Source organism: Jaculus jaculus, chromosome 16, assembly GCF_020740685.1.
Source record: "Jaculus jaculus isolate mJacJac1 chromosome 16, mJacJac1.mat.Y.cur, whole genome shotgun sequence".
NCBI lineage: Eukaryota > Metazoa > Chordata > Mammalia > Rodentia > Dipodidae > Jaculus > Jaculus jaculus.
The window spans coordinates 39910525-39925591 of NC_059117.1; the positions used below are offsets into that span (position 1 = coordinate 39910525).

At 48.5% G+C, this 15067-nt stretch overlaps 3 protein-coding genes across 4 annotated transcripts; 1 reads left to right on the plus strand and 2 right to left on the minus strand.

The window, feature by feature from the left end:
* Positions 1 to 4504: 4504 nt before the first annotated feature.
* Hoxa1 (homeobox A1) lies at positions 4505 to 6600 on the minus strand. Of its 2 annotated transcripts, none has more exons than XM_004652794.2 (2): positions 5876 to 6600; positions 4505 to 5406 (listed from the first exon to the last, which is right to left on the minus strand). In XM_004652794.2, exons 1-2 carry the CDS (start codon positions 6537 to 6539, stop codon positions 5051 to 5053), a joined length of 1020 nt encoding a protein of 339 aa, XP_004652851.1. In that variant the 5' UTR covers positions 6540 to 6600; the 3' UTR covers positions 4505 to 5050. The 2 variants fall into 2 exon arrangements, with proteins under 2 accessions (XP_004652851.1, XP_012803056.1); XM_012947602.2 differs by lacking the exon at positions 4505 to 5406 and having other exon boundaries at positions 5890 to 5970; positions 6174 to 6600.
* Positions 6601 to 6603: 3 nt separating this feature from the next.
* LOC123455285 (collagen alpha-1(III) chain-like) lies at positions 6604 to 14592 on the plus strand. Its single transcript, XM_045135652.1, has 4 exons — positions 6604 to 6649; positions 6795 to 6991; positions 13921 to 14020; positions 14522 to 14592. Exons 1-4 carry the CDS (start codon positions 6604 to 6606, stop codon positions 14530 to 14532), a joined length of 354 nt encoding a protein of 117 aa, XP_044991587.1. The 3' UTR covers positions 14533 to 14592.
* On the minus strand, positions 11004 to 13173 carry Hoxa2 (homeobox A2). Its single transcript, XM_004652793.3, has 2 exons — positions 12485 to 13173; positions 11004 to 11833 (listed from the first exon to the last, which is right to left on the minus strand). The coding sequence occupies exons 1-2, from the start codon at positions 12975 to 12977 to the stop codon at positions 11094 to 11096; spliced, it is 1233 nt and encodes a 410-aa protein (XP_004652850.1). The 5' UTR covers positions 12978 to 13173; the 3' UTR covers positions 11004 to 11093.
* Positions 14593 to 15067: the final 475 nt, after the last annotated feature.

Sequence of the window (15067 nt, forward strand, 5' to 3'; positions counted from 1 at the left end):
TCTTGCAAGGAAACTTTATGTTAATGATTGTGTGTGTGCATGTGTGTGTGTGTGTGTGTGTTAGGGATATGAGTGAGTTATGCAGAAATTAAGAAACCTGAGTCAGATCAATTTAGCAGGCAAGGAAAAGATAGCAAATAACAATAACATGGTTCAGAGTTGGAGCCCCTTCTGAATGCTCCTTGAATTTTGAAATCTTTGCCAATTTAATGGTACAGTAAGCTACTCTTTCACTTATTCTTCGCAAATCTAGGTTTTGAAAACAAATGTGTGTGAAAGACAGAGCTGTCTTTGTAACTTAGGAATATATGTCTTTAAAGTGGGGGGAAGACAAATGTTCCTATCCAAGCAAGATGGTAGACACATTTACCTCAAAGATTGTTTCAGAGATTCAGTAGCCATGATGTCCTTGAAGTTAAGGATGACAGTATGACCAGTAGAACAGAAATAGAAAATAAACAATATCTAGGTGGAAACAACTCACATAGAATAAATTATGGAGGGAGATAACAAAATTATAGTTTCAGAATTTAAAAGTGCACTAGACTCAGGTCTAAGTTAGGTTGGTTCTTACTTAGAAAGGAAGTACTGATTACTGGCAATATACTCACCTTCAAGTCCATCCATCACTGAGAGCCTTGTCCTGATGCAAACAATGAGAGGTTAGATGGTTCTCCTTCCAATCCACTTCATCTAGGCCCAAGGAGCTCGGAGGCATTGCTTCTGTATGCCCGCCAGAAGTAAAGGGCCAAAGTAGGCTTTTCAGGGAGGAGAGTCCCCAGGGTCAGCTTATCTGATGTGAGCATGTTAACTTGTGTTCCTCTGTGTATTGAAAGAGCCAGAGCCTTTCAATGAGAGAAGTATGTTACAATCCCATCGGACACAGAGAAAGATGCTGTTCCTGCTGTGATTTCAAAAGTTAACAACAGAGTTGTTGCCAGTCTCTCAAAATAGCAGTATTCTCAGACACCCAGAGATTCTACATCAAGAATGATCATCCTTAAGAAAGAAGCATGAGCAGCAGTGGCCATTTTTCACAGGCGTGCTCAGCCATCAGGAAAGCTTAATAAACCCCTATTTAGTATGCATTTATGCAGTGATTACATGAACTTTAACCTCTGAAGAGCTGTAGCAATTAGCTTCAGTGTCCAGCACCTTCTACCCACCATTCCCCACTGGCTTCTTTCGGTCTCCCCTTTCCATCTCTGTGTAGTTTATGCACTAAGAGGATGTAAAAATTTAAAACTGGCTTTCCCTCCCAAGATTTGTTTCCACACATCTCAATACCCCTCCATATGGGGTCTGCTTGTCTACAGTCCTCAAAAGCAAATGGATTTCAATTTAATCTTGCCCTATACTTCCACAATAAACTCTAATGGCACAAAGAATTTCATTTCATATTTTGTGGCAACTGAAAAAAATAGAAACCTTTGTATTGGACTCATTCAACATTTTTTAAGTAGTCGGTGAAATTTCTTTTAACTCAAATGATGCCTGATGGATTGGCAGAAAACTGAGGTGCAGTGGAAGGGCAGCTGGAAGCTATCCTCAAGAAAAAGAACCAGGAGGGAAGAGGAAAGTGTTTAAAGTTTCTAGTAAACATTGTTTAGCAAAAGAATAATAGGAACGTTGCCCCTTTCCCAAAGAGGGGTGGCACTGTAATTGTTGCCTTTAGCTGAGAGCTCAGATAAACCGCTGGGACTCATTCTAAAGTGACCCATCACTGCATTCATCTCTTCTTGAACTTTTGGTGAACCTGAGATTAAACAGGGGTGAGCAGCTAAGCAGTTTGTTGTTAGCAGCCTTTTCAACAACCCTTTCAGACTGAGTAAATATTGATCGGTTGGAATCTGATTGCCCCAGAGGAAAACACCATCGCATCTGAATAGCATCCAAAAGTAAACTTTCAAAGGTGAAGCCCAGAGCTGACTTCAGAGTCACAGCAAGACCTACCCCTGCCTCGCTGGAGGACACCCTTCACTTAGGGAGAACTTTGGGTGAATGTAAAGGAAGTGAAGAAAACACATTTGAAAATGAATTTTATATCGCAATTATTCCTGGTTCTAATTGAGACTACTGTTTCGTTTTTTTTAAGCATATCAATAAAATGATATTTTCCGTTTTCTCTCTTTAGGTTGTTTCCGTTAAAACCGCTGTCATTATTCAAGGAGCTAACTGTGCGCCTCAGAGACCAGAACAGAAAAAAAGAGAGACCTTCAAATAGAATGTGTTAAGCGCCTTTGATTTAATCGATTGGGACAGCTAAAAAGATACAAATGCTTTTCTTGTTGAAAGGTATATTAATGTTTCCTAGATGCATTGCTTGTTAACTGATTTATTCCAGGACCTAGAGCACACTGGAGATTTTTGGCCATAATTCATTGTTCTCCTCCCTCTCAGCTACATTAAAATCGTCACCTTGAAGACTGGAATCCCTAGCATTAGCAGCACGTCTGGCCCCGCTTTTAGATATTGAAATCAAGACAGTGGCATGCAAATGATACTTTAACACATTAAAGTATTTGAAAACCAGCCATCTGTTTTGCTGTGTGGCCTAACACTAATAAACAAAAGGTACAGCATAGCCAGTGGGGAAATGAAAGAAAGGCTTGGTGTCTTTGAAGTTCTCTTCCATCCTCAGAACCCAGCAGCAGAGAAGAGAGCACCCGGTGCCCTTGATATGGCCGCAACAACTGTTCCCACAAAGTCCAGGCTTCCTCCACTTAACAGGGAAGTGCAGGAAATCTCACAAGTGAAGTAGAAAGCCTGCAAACTCCATTTTTGTAAGTTTCTTTCCCCAGCCTATCCTTTTAAAGCACCGTTTGAAGAGGAAGGAAGTCATATGTTTGTATTTGTTTGTGATGCTGTAAATTTTCTACTCTATTCTTAGGGTTCAAAGCCCTCCAAAATGTGTGAAAGTTGGAGCTGGGAGTGTGTGTCATTGGTATGTTACTTGCCTGTCATGTGCAAGGCCCTAGATTCAATCCCCAGCATCACCAGGAAAAAAAAAAAATTAGAAAATGTCATTTAAACCCAAAAATGTATGAAAGTAAATGGAAACTGGCAAGAACTCTGGGAGGAGAGCCACTTTAAGCTTTCTCATTTTCTGGCCTCCTCTGAGATCTGATACATGCCTTAGCCAGAAACAATTTGGATTTTGACCATTGTGGTGACTACTTCCACAAACTCACCTGTAAGAATCTACTGAGCCTAGAGAAGAAAATAAACCTATCTTCTGGGTTATGTGGCCTGGCATAAGAACTGCAGACCATTTACAGCCATGATGGCTAAGAAATCGAAGCTCAGTCTGAAAGCAATGAGATGTGCAGTCCAGGGATGGAAGTAAAGGAAGAGATGGAAAGGCCAAAAATAGACCACATTCAGTGTAAAGGAAAGAATATATTGAAACAATGCCTGACAATCCAAAAATGAGGAAGTGGTGGGGAGGAGGCTCCATTCTCACCACAGCTTTATACTGGAGCTAATTAAATGTGAATCTCTTTACTCTTGCTTCACTGATGTGAGGAAAGACTAGCTGAAGACAGTTTTTAGCTTTTGAAGGGGGCTCTGTTTATATATATGTCAACATCCAGTTGGAGGTGAAAAGGTTAGCACTTGACCCAGGAAGTCTCCATGTTTGTTTCAAAAATTGATCTCCTTCATAAATTTCTTCAACATTTTTGAGCATTGATTATAAGAGGAGCTGCTGTTATTTTAAAGAGAAGCAATACATTTAATAGACATTTGTTAGGTAAAAGTATAGGAGAAACTTCAAGCTAAAAGAAAAAGGCAAGTATTCACTCTTAGTGAAGAAAAGGCCCACTTCTGTGAAAATACACACCACTTTTCTGTCCTCCTCCAAGGGAAATGAGTCAACTTTGTAAAAAAAAAAAAAAAATTATAGCCCAGCCAAATACACAGATACTCAAGCATACCTGAAACATGAATATATTTATTACAGACATCTTTAGACCCGTAAATTCTGCTCTGGATCATGTCACTCGCTCCAGGATCTCAGAGCTGTTCATGATTGTACAGGGATTAGGGACTATCATCGACTCACAAAGGATAACTGATAGAACTCAGTGTGGTACTTTAGGGACATCAAAACATTGTGCGACATGCAAAAGACTATTCACGAATCACACAAAATATACATTCATTGTGCCATCCATCACATTAACAAATGAGCTGAAAAATACATCAAATCCAGATGGAAAGAGAGGTTAATTTAAATAAAACCTTTGGTTCCAAATAATACAGCACAAATTTTAAATGAAGAGTGGTCAGAGAAGCAAGAAAAGGGTAGAAGAGTTAGGGTAAGACTTTGTACAGGAAGCCAGGGTTCTGAACCTTGTGCTTAGCAGGCCTTCTTAACTCCAAAAGAACAAACTGAAGCTGCTCTCTGAAGCATCTGATTGAATTTAAATGAGAGATTGTGTTCTTTCATATATAGTCACATATAAAATGGTACCAGTTTCGAGAGTTTGCTCACCCTGTCTGATTTAGTCACTTAAGCATTTCTAGAAAATCTGTATAAAGATAAATCTCTCAAGAGAAAGTATTTACAGCCAACAACCTCACACACACAACACTGACTTAAATTAAGGGATGAATTGTGTAAACATACTCATTATGAGCTCTCTCCTTTCTCTATATCCTGCTTAAGGGTAAGGTACAGAAGAACTGTAAATACACTGTCAGCCAAAGGTGAGATGCCTCCCTTTGGCATGTTTCTGCTGGGAAAGTGAACTGTTTTCCAAAGGACATCCAAAATGAACTGGAGGTTGTGTGAAAAATATCTCCAAAAACCAAGAAGGTCAGGTACCACCAGAAATTGACCCTGGCACCCAATGTGAATTAAGGAGTTAACCTCCAGCCAAGTCTCCAGAATTCTCTGGAAACACTTTATCCAGACCAGGGCCAGGAGCTCCCCAGATAGGATCAGAAAAGAAGAGAGACTGCAAATGGAATGGAAGATAAGCTAAGAATGTGCTTTGGGTAAGAAATCCCAGTCCCAGGAGCAGCATGGGCTGCGGGGAACTGGGTTTCAGTGGGAGGTAGTCAGGGTGTCTGAGGTTGAAGACCCCGGGGAAGGAGCGCAGGGCGAAGAGCTGGACTTCTCCGAGGATTCCTCCGCCTTTTCGTCGTTTCCTGGGGGGGTAGCCGGGGAGATGGGCAGGAGCCCCTCCTTCTCACGTTTCTTCTGCTTCATTCGACGGTTCTGGAACCAAATCTTCACCTGGGTCTCGTTGAGCTGCAAGGACGCTGCGATCTCTACCCTGCGGGCGCGAGTCAGGTACTTGTTGAAGTGGAACTCCTTCTCCAACTCCGTGAGCTGCTTGGTGGTGAAGTTGGTACGCACTGCGTTGGGTTGACCCACATAGCCATACTCCCCAACTTTCCCTGTGATAGGGTGAAAAGCATGAGAGGAAAAGGTAAAAAAAAATAAAATAAAATAAACGGAAACATCCCCTACATCAGGGCAAGGCTCAGGTAGAAGGGTGGGCCAAGAACTTCTCAACACATATCTCGGTGGGCAGGGGGCGAATAAATGATTGTAACAGCCCCAGTGATGAAGTACAGAGTGTTAACCCGAAGTCACCATTAGCGTGGTCAGACCCATGAGGAATGGAGCCTACAGGTATTAACAGAGCTTCACCGTCTCTTCCTACGTAGGCTTCCAAACACCCAAACCTCAGCTCCTTTGAAAACACACCACACTTTTGCCCCAGCGCACCTGGCACTCTATTCACACCCTACTATACTAGCCAGAAGCAAGAACCCTTCTTAAAAAGAAAAAAAATCCTTATTAATTTCCCTTGTAAACTAAGCAAACCAGTTCCTTCCAAAATCACTGCCCCGCAGGACTCACCTGTTTTGGGAGGGTTTCGTTTGACTTTCATCCAGTCAAAGGTCTGCGCTGGAGAAGACGTCTCCGACGCAGGGGAGCGACAGGCTTCTTGGTGGCTGGCGTGGAGAGGGGACAAGGAGTTATTATACGTGGCCAAGGCCAGGCTCTGATGCTCTTGTCCATATGAGTGGTGAATGTACTGAGGCGAGCCCACAGTACCCCCAGCATAACCCTGGTGGTGATGGTGGTGCTGGACCACGGGAGATGATAGGTTTCCAGAGTAAACAGCGGGCGTGCACGGGGGGTACCCACCACTTACGTCTGCTTCCTGGTTTAACCCATAGGGGCTGTAAGGCGCACTGAAGTTCTGTGCGCCATAGCTAGGACCACAACTCGAGTGGGAGTAAGACACCCCCAGGTTCCCAGAAGTCTGGTACGTAGCCGGCTGGGGGTGGTGATGGTGGTGGTGGTGGTGGTGGTGGTGGTGGTGGTGGGGCGAGCTGATCTGCACTCCCCTGCCCACTAGGAAGCGGTCGTCGCCGCTGCAGCTGTTGGCACTGACCGCGCAGGATTGGAAAGTTGTAATCCCATGGTCCGAGGGGTAGGATCGCGCTGAGCAGGTCCCAGAGTCGCCACTGCCAATGATGGGGTATTCCAGAAAGGAGCTCATTCTTGCAATGTCCATCTGTCACTGAGTGACTGGGTCCTGCGAAGCCCTGGGTGACCGTGCCAACTTTCTCACTTCCTCCATGGGGCCGGAGAAGAAAAATGATATGAATGTACAGTGCGCAAGAGGCGGGGCTGGAAGGCGAAGGGCACAAGGGGAGGGGCACGTGACTTTACCAGCCAATAGCTGAGCCGCCTGCGAAAGTTTGCCGGCTCCGGCGGTGATGGATCACCGTTTCAGTGGCATTTAAATCCCCGGCGCTCCTCCATCTAGGTGACGTGCAGTCGGCCCCCCCAAGCAGCCCAGGCGGCGGCTGCGGCCCAGGCGGCTGCGGCGGCGGGCGCGGAGCGCTGGGACCCCAAGGAGCAGAAGACGGCCTGCTGCGCACGCCCGCCTCCGGGAAGGTGGGGGCTGGGAGGCGACCCTCTGCCCCCGCCCCCACCGGGCTCAGAAAGATGGACTGGCACCAGGTGAGAAGCCACAAGGCCTTCGGGCCCTCTTGGGGCGGGAATCAGTGCATCTGAGCTCTCTGGATTAGCCTAAATGATAAAGGCGGAGCTGGGAGCAAGCGGGGCCGGGAGGGTGGGAATCCAACAGACATCACGCCCTCGGCTACCTGGTGGCTTCCACCACGGTCCCTTGTCTGAGACCCACAGGGCGGTGAGGAGCTGTGAGGCCCCGGGCGAGGCTGTACCACCGACTCTCTAAGCTCGGAATTGCGAGGGACGTGCCATAGCACTGGCTGGGAGGAACCTGGTTAGGTGGGAAGGGGACCAGAGGGCCAGAAGCTCCCCTCCTCCACGGAGGGTCCCGGAGAGCCCTCTTTCCAACTCCCAGCCGCCATTAGCCAGGCGGTGAGGAGCTTCGGTGTAATTCGATCCCGGGGGCAGGTGAGCCCGCGCGTCCGGTTCTGGAGGGAAAGCCCGCGTCGAGGGCGCTCGGGGCCCTCCCTCTTGCTCTGCTCTCCGCCCCTTTCTCCTCCCCGCTCTGTTTTGCTCAGGAAGCCCTCCAAGATCCTTGACTATTCAGCCGCGGGAGTTTGTAGGGTAGAAGGCGGGGGAGAGCGATGACGCTGGCCGACGTGGGCAGCGTGGGGGCCGGGCTGTGCGCTGGAGGCCATCTGCCGGCTCTTTAGGACTCCGGAGCGTGCGCGCCCCGGCGTAGGCCTCGGAGAGCCGCATCACCGCTCCTAGAAAGTACGCTGAGCTCCTCCCCCACCTCCGTTTCTCTTTTTTTTCTAGAGGGGCTTGCTCGGAGGGGGGAGAGCCTTCTGTTTCCAAACCCCCTCCCCCCATCCACTGCGTATCTGGAGTGGAAGTCGGGGGCTGACAAGTGGGAGGGGCAGTGGCCAGATGGCTGAGAGCCGAGGGGACACTTTCCCAACGAACTGTCGTAGTTGCATGCGTGAACCTTCAAGGCATTCCCCAGAGAGACACGTGCGAATGTGAGCGTCTTCTCAGGCCAGGGGTCCTGTTTTCCATCACCCTTGTCCCACACTGATGCTGATGGGGTCGTTAATTGCTGTTTACTATGAGGTTTCATGTCAACCCTGGGCTTCTAGAGGGAAAAGGCCAAGCACAAACCTAGAATGGACGCATTCTTAAGTAGGAGAACACCAGAGGTCACCTAAGAAACTCTGAGTAGATTTACTATGACCATCAGGCATAATTAATAGTGGGTTTGGGGGTCCCACTCCTCCCACCTCCCCTCTCTTTTAGGAAAAGGAAGTTTTGCTCCAAGCAGGCACATTTCCAATGTGTTATTCATCCCTGGTCCTCGATGCTGTATTCTCCACTTACAGAAGTTGTACCCTTCCCCCCCCCCAAAAAAAGAAAAAAAACTGCCCCTTCCCTGAGAAACCTCTGGAGACCTTTGGCTCTGGACTCAGGTCCAAAGAAACATTTTCCCCAGATTTCATTTTGAAGTGTATTTCTGTGACCTTTGGCCCACCCTGAGTATGGTCGAGAGGGAGCACGGGTCAAAAAGTTCCCCCTGCCTCCGTTACAGTTCAGTCAGTCCTCATCCTGGAGAAAGTGGGGAGGAATGGTGAGCCTCCTGGAGGCTACTTCCTGAGGAGTTTTAGGTGTCCAGATGAGGACAGATTGGGCAAGAAGTGAGGTGCTCCTCGGTCAGATCTGCTCTCGTAGCGAAGACAGTGGACCCCAGCCCGGGCACACCGCTGTCCTCCTGTGGGTTTGTACCATCCCCCCGTCTACAGGACGCCTTCCCTGGCCTCAAGCGCCCTGCCACTTCCGCTGTTTCCTGGCCTCTGTGCCTCCCTCCCCAGCTTTATTTCTCCTGGCCTCTTTGCTCGGCAACCGGAGTGGGGTGCTCTCCTTATGATCACAAACGCGCACTCGCACTCAGGACCGCGGACCCCAGCCAGCCATCCCTCCCCCGAGCTTCCGCAGGCCGCGCGCTCACCGCCGGGCGGCTGGGGCCGCGGCCGGCGACCCCACCATAGCTTTCCTAGGGCCGGCTCTGCAAGGCGGCCTCCCCTGGCCTTGAGCCCGCAGGCATCGGGAGCTCAGATGCTTCCCCAGCCCCCACCCCGGGGCATTAGCGGTGTCAAAGACCCGGTCCTTGAAGCGAGTAGGCCAGCGACCCGCGCTGGACTCAGAGCTAAAGTCTCTTAAAATGCCCAGGGAGAGTGGGTGCAAGGCAAGCTTGGGTCACGATTGAAACCATCGGCTCAAAGTGCCTCTTTCAGGCTCCTCTACCAGAAAGGGAACAAACGAGGAGACAAAACACCGCGGAGGCCCGGAGCTGTTCTTGGCATCCGCGGCTCAGCCAAGCTGTTGTTTTAAACAGCAATAAAAATGAATTATGACTAAACGCCTTCTAACTTAATGCTTTCGGACGGGGATCCCCGGCAAATACGTAAGAGGATTTTTATTTGTGCATGTGTTCCTGCAATTGATCTCTTTGATGACATTCTCATTCATAGAAAGCGTTTGATTTATGAGCTTAGGACGAATCACATCCAGGAGCGGCGCAGCCCTGGCCACAGCCCGGGACGCCCAGCTCCGCGTGGAGCCTGGGGCCTGGAAACAGCCGCAGTCCCCACACGCCCGAGACTGAACCAGAGCCAGAGCCGCTGCGGGATCTAGGGGGCGAGGGTGGAGGGAAGGTAGGGAGCAAGCCCCCCCTAAAAAAAGATCGCGATTTTATGATAATTTCCAAGCCTTTTCGTGAAGAGCTGGGTTCGTAGATCAACCCACCCCACACACATGTTGCTGCATTTTCTCACGGTAAGTCAGCCATTAGAACAGAGCCCAGAGAGGGAAAAATAAACATGGGCGAGACAGAAGAAGGGGGGAAAATCAGAAGAGCCCAGTAATGTGCCCTAGATCACATTTTATTGATATTTAATTTAAAGTGCTCTTTCTGGAAAAAACTGGTTAATTAATAATCTGGGGTGCAGAAACACTCTGTTTTAAATCTTAACTTGCTAACCTGGCTTCAAAGCTTTAATGATCCATTATTAGCAATGTAAACAGATTTAAGAATTAAATATTGATTTTTTTTCTGACCCTGAAAAAAAAATCCTAGAGTGACTAACACCAAAGATGGGAAAGAATCTTTTCCTGGTATGCAATTTTCAGCCAGTAACCATTGTTTTGTTTTATTTTGTTTTTCTCTATCTTTTAGGTCTGTATTTCCTGAACCCATCAACAGCTGGGAGATTAATCTACTTCACTGAAAAGGGGGGTGGGAATAAGGGAGGGGTTGGAATGTAGATGTTTAAAACAAATGTGTATAAATAAATGGATTTTTGATAACTTAGTTATTTGACCTGGAGACTGGTAGCTTGGTAAAGAAACTCCACATTACTCATTTCTTGAGCTTGGGGTTTCTGTAGGCACTTTATCCATTTTAAGAGCTTGGGCTTGGACCAATTCAGGCTGCCCAATCCTGTTTCTATTATTAATTTAAATCTATGGCTTGAGCCATTATGCTGAAAACTAAATCCATTTCATTAAAAAGAAAAACTTGTCAGAAACCCTAGCCATTTCTGGCTTCCTCCTATGTTGCGTTCTATTGAAGACTTTTGAACATGCCACCCTAATAAATATATTGAAAAAGAAAGTAAATTGTGACCAGAATTTTATTTACCAAATTAGACTAAGAAAAAAAAAAGGGCGACCATTGTGAGTTTTGAGAAAGAGGGGGAGGAAAAAAATAGGAAAGCTACTTATAGCAAAGGAGAATTTATTCTACCAAAAATCTGCATGATAATGCGTCCTAATTCATACAAAAATAAGAAGAGTGACAAGACAGTTGATGGTCACTTTCTTGCAGGCCTCATGTAGTGCTTTCAGAAAAATCACATAGAGGGTTCTTGATTAGGTTTAAAACAACTAGAACTCCAACATAATTCATAAGAAATGGCTTTGAAACTGGATCAGGGGAAATCACTAAACAGAAAATCCTCAACATTTAAAGGAAAGTGTGGGTAAGTCAAGAAGAAAATTTAAAAAAAAAAAAAAAAAGCAGCTCCGACATGAAAGAAGGCCAAACCACCTGGTCTGAGGATTTTTGTTTTGTGATGCTTTGTTTGGCTTTAATGTTTTAGTAATTCAGATGCTGCAAGTCGATTGTTGTAAGTGTGTCTGTGAAAAAGTCAAAGCTGTCAGCTGAAATATCTACGGGACTGTCGAGGGAACCCGGCAAACTGGGCGACACTGCATCTGAAAGCTGAAGGCAGGAATCTGTGGAGAAAACGTTGAAGTCCTGCAAAGAGGGGACTTCGAGGGCCTCGGGACTGTCATTGTTTAGGCCAGCTCCACAGTTCTGGCCCATTGTTGACAAGCAGTTAGGAACAGTGGGTGACTGGTGCTGAAAATGTTTCAGATTTTTCTCATTGCTGGTTAAAGGAGAAACTGGGAAACTTTGGGAGTCGCCATTGTGTCCATTGGGAGCCTGCTGCTGAGAGAGGGCATTTTGATGAAAAGTGTAACCTTCCCTCTCCAGAAGGGCCCCGGAGACGCTGAGGGCTTGCTCAAAGAGGGACTTCTCTTCCTCATCCTCCTCCGCCTTCTCCGAGTCCTCCAGGCTTTTACACTTGCCCTCGCTGTGCTGGTTCTCCTTGCACTGGGTCTGCCTTTTGTGCTTCATCCTGCGGTTCTGAAACCACACTTTCACTTGTCTCTCAGTCAAATCCAGCAGCGCTGCGATTTCCACCCTTCGGGGTCTGCAAAGGTACTTGTTGAAATGAAATTCTTTTTCCAGCTCTAAAAGCTGCGTGTTGGTGTAGGCGGTTCTCAGGCGCCGTGATCCCCCGCCGCTGCCATCGGCGATTTCCAGGGATTCTGTGGAGAGGGAAACCAAGGAAGAGACACTCGCACAGTTGGAGGTGGAGGGGTCCGAGGGGCTATTCCACTGGAGAATAAATATAGCCGAAAAGATCAACAGCAACAAGATGGCCGCCTCTGGATGCGGTGGAGCCATTGTGCTGCCCTTTCCTGGGAGCCCAGCCGGGGGAAGCCCCATCTCTCCTCCACCTCCATCAAACTCCTGCCTGTGGCTCCCCCCCACCCCCAACCTCTTCATCCTGGAGCAAACTTTATATTAGCCACAACACAATTTATAATTAATGCATCAGCTGCTTAGCTGAGCAAGAGCGATCTATCACTCTTCATTACTGTCAAAAAGCCAAACTCTAGGACAACTAGACAAGAGGAGGTCAGTTCCAACTCAAATAAATCATCCCACATTACACAAGTTAGGGAAAGTTTCACCCCCACCCCCTTCCTCAAAATATATATGTCTTAAAGCTTAGGATCCCCTTGCCTCTTCAAGCCCACTCCTGAGCCCACAGGGGCAGGGGACAGGCGAGCTGGCATCAGTCCCCCTTCCTTCCCTCGCAGCCCACGCTCCCCTCCCCCCCCCCAGAACGGCTGCTTGGCAGCCCGGAGGGGGACGAGGGTCCCGGGGACCTAGGGCCAAGTCTTGGGACTGACCTTTGTGGCTGAGGCAGGCAGGGCCCGTGGCGGCGGTGGCGGCGGCGGCGGGCGGCAGCGCGGTTTTCTTGGCCGCTTTCTTCTCCTTCATCCAGGGGTACTCGGGCGGCTGCAGGGCGCCGGCGGGCACCGGGCTGCCGCGACTGCCCGCGGGGCTCGACTTGGGGCGGCCGCCAGCGCCGTGGCGAGGGTGACTGCCCGGGTTCAGGCTGGGAATAGTCTGCTCAAAAGGAGGAGGAATCAGTGTCGAGTGTGAAAGCGTCGAGGTCTTGATTGATGAACTTTGAAATGTATCAGCGACAGGGGGAAAAGATGTCAGGCACTCAGCGAGCGACGGCTGGCTATTGATAAAACCAATCTCTCGCTCAAATTCGTAATTCATGGCCTTCTCCTTGGAGCCCCCTTGGAGAAAAAGTTCCCTCTTTTGGAGGGGCTTTGGGGGGGCAAGGCCCAGGAAAAAGGAGAGCGCGGAGGGGGAAAAAAAATCTATCATAGAAGATCGCTGCTGGGGTGTTTTTTTTCTAATTCACTGATTACAGCCGTATGGGGACCGCGCTACTATTAAACTATTGAATTCATGGAGACAAGGTTGAAATTGGACCGAATTGGCTGTCACATGATTGCTTCTGCCCAATGACAATTTGGGCTTTAATCAAAAGAAGCCACTGTCTGTTTGATTGATCCAAAAAAGTCGGAAAGGAACGCCTCATTGGGGGCCTGCGAGGCTTTATTTACACTTTTTTCAGGGCAAAAACACATATATGTGGGTGTGGATGGGAATGCCCGGGAGTGCGTGGGGGCGCGGGCGCCTGCCTTGCCTCCGGATCAGCGAGGATCTGCTGGCGCGTTTGCGAGTGTGTGTGCGCGTGTGCGTGTGCGTGTGCGCCCGGCTGCCGGTCCCGCCGGAGGCTGCCCTCTGCCTCCCCGCACACTCCGCGCATTGTTTGGGACTGTCGGGAAGACGCCTCGCACCTCACAAATCATTTAAGCACCTCAGTCTGACGCCTGCAGTCATTAACAAAGTAATCCATTAATCTTCAAAGTTTTGACACCCGAGGGCCCTCACAACCCAGTCACATAAGTTCTGCTAAGGCAGGAGAAAGGAGCAGAGAGAAAGGAGAGAGGGAGAAAGAGAGAGAGGGAGAGATTTGGGGTTCCCCCCTTTAATTCTCTTTCCTTCTCTACATTTCCCAAAACCAGTTCCTGGATCTCTAAACTAATCTCCCACCCCTCCTCCCTCCCTCCCTCCCTCCTTTCCTATCTCCCTCCCTCCTTGCATCTCTTCTTTTTTTCCTTCTTTTGCTCTTCTTTCCCCCTCCCACTCTGTCCTGTCCGCTTCTCCTTCCCCCCCCCCGCCCCCGCAGCCCCTGGCCCCTCTCAGTGTCCAGCCTGGATTCTGCGCCCCCAGCCCATTGTTATCTGGCTTTCCACTGCAGCTTTGCATCTGGCTCCAGAGGGAAGCGGAAAGCGAGAGGCGGCTCTCGAAGCTTGCCAACCTTCCTGCGCCATCAACTTCTCAGGAGTGGCTGGAGAAAGGTAGATGCACGTGCCAAGAGAGACAGCAGCCCCAGGTCCATGTGTCCAAATCCCCATAGCCAGGGCGGCGGCCAGCCAAAGAATTGCTGCCCCCGAGCAGGCGCAGGCGGCTCCTGGCATCCTGGGTTTCATACCCGTAGGGCTCGGGTCCGGTGAGTATTTCCGATTTCCAGGAAGTCTGCTGGAACTTATCAGCAGGGAGAGAGAAGATGCTTTTCTCTCTCTCTCTCTCTCTCTCTCTCTCTCTCTCTCTCTCTCTCTCTCTCTTCCTTTCTCCCTCTATTCTTCTTGTCCTGTTGCTCTGCGTGGGGGCTGGCTGGTTCAGATACAGTTCCTGGCAGCCCGAATTGCCTCCCACACCTTTTCGTTCCTTGGACACCTGGGAGATTTGCACCCAGGTTCTGTTGTGGGAAGCAGCACTGAGGGGGTGCGGGAGGAGTGACCCAAGGTGGAATTATAAAGCTTCTCCTTTTCCTTCCTTCTCTTTTTTCCAATTCTCAGACAAGACTTGAACAGTGCTGGACAGAGCTGAGCAGTGCTGAAGAGTTCAAAAGATGACACCTTTAGGTACCAAGCAATAACTTAAAAACAAACAAACAAAAAATACTAGGATGAGAAGACAGATCTGAAGGTACCTCCCCCCACACACACAACCCTAACGATGGTGATTCGATTTTGCATCCTTTGAAATGGACCAAGTGATCCGACTACCCCAGGCCGGCAGGCATCAGTGGCAGGAAAATAAATCATTCTGATGGCCAAGGAGAGAGAGGTTGGTGGGGGAAAAAAATTCTATGTAGAAAACCAGAAAGGCTGACCAAAGAGCAAGAGTAGAACTCCTTCTCGGAGGCCAGTATACAAAGGAGTTTGGGTTGGAAATGAGATATAAAGTGGCCTCCAACCTTGACCAGCCTAGAGTATTGCCTTACAGATAGAGATGCTATTTTGGAAAATGTAAGGTTTTTCAGTTTTCTTGCTTTTATTCCAAACAAAGCTCTGGAGGAAGTCTGGGTGCGATCAATCTTGTTCACCAAAAGCCTTGACAGC

Excerpts from the sequence above, each read along its gene's own strand:
- Hoxa1 (XM_004652794.2), bottom strand. The coding sequence starts at position 6,539 with ATGGACATTGCAAGAATGAGCTCCTTTCTGGAATACCCCATCATTGGC. Across the intron at positions 5,407-5,875 it reads ACGAAACCCTCCCAAAACAG|GGAAAGTTGGGGAGTATGGC; the intron begins GTGAGTCCTGCG and ends ACCCTATCACAG.
- LOC123455285 (XM_045135652.1), top strand. The coding sequence starts at position 6,604 with ATGGGGCCGGAGAAGAAAAATGATATGAATGTACAGTGCGCAAGAG. Across the intron at positions 6,650-6,794 it reads GAATGTACAGTGCGCAAGAG|GTGACGTGCAGTCGGCCCCC; the intron begins GCGGGGCTGGAA and ends TCCTCCATCTAG. Across the intron at positions 6,992-13,920 it reads GAAAGATGGACTGGCACCAG|CTTTGCATCTGGCTCCAGAG; the intron begins GTGAGAAGCCAC and ends TTTCCACTGCAG.
- Hoxa2 (XM_004652793.3), bottom strand. The coding sequence starts at position 12,977 with ATGATAGATTTTTTTTCCCCCTCCGCGCTCTCCTTTTTCCTGGGCCTT. Across the intron at positions 11,834-12,484 it reads TGCCTGCCTCAGCCACAAAG|AATCCCTGGAAATCGCCGAT; the intron begins GTCAGTCCCAAG and ends CCCTCTCCACAG.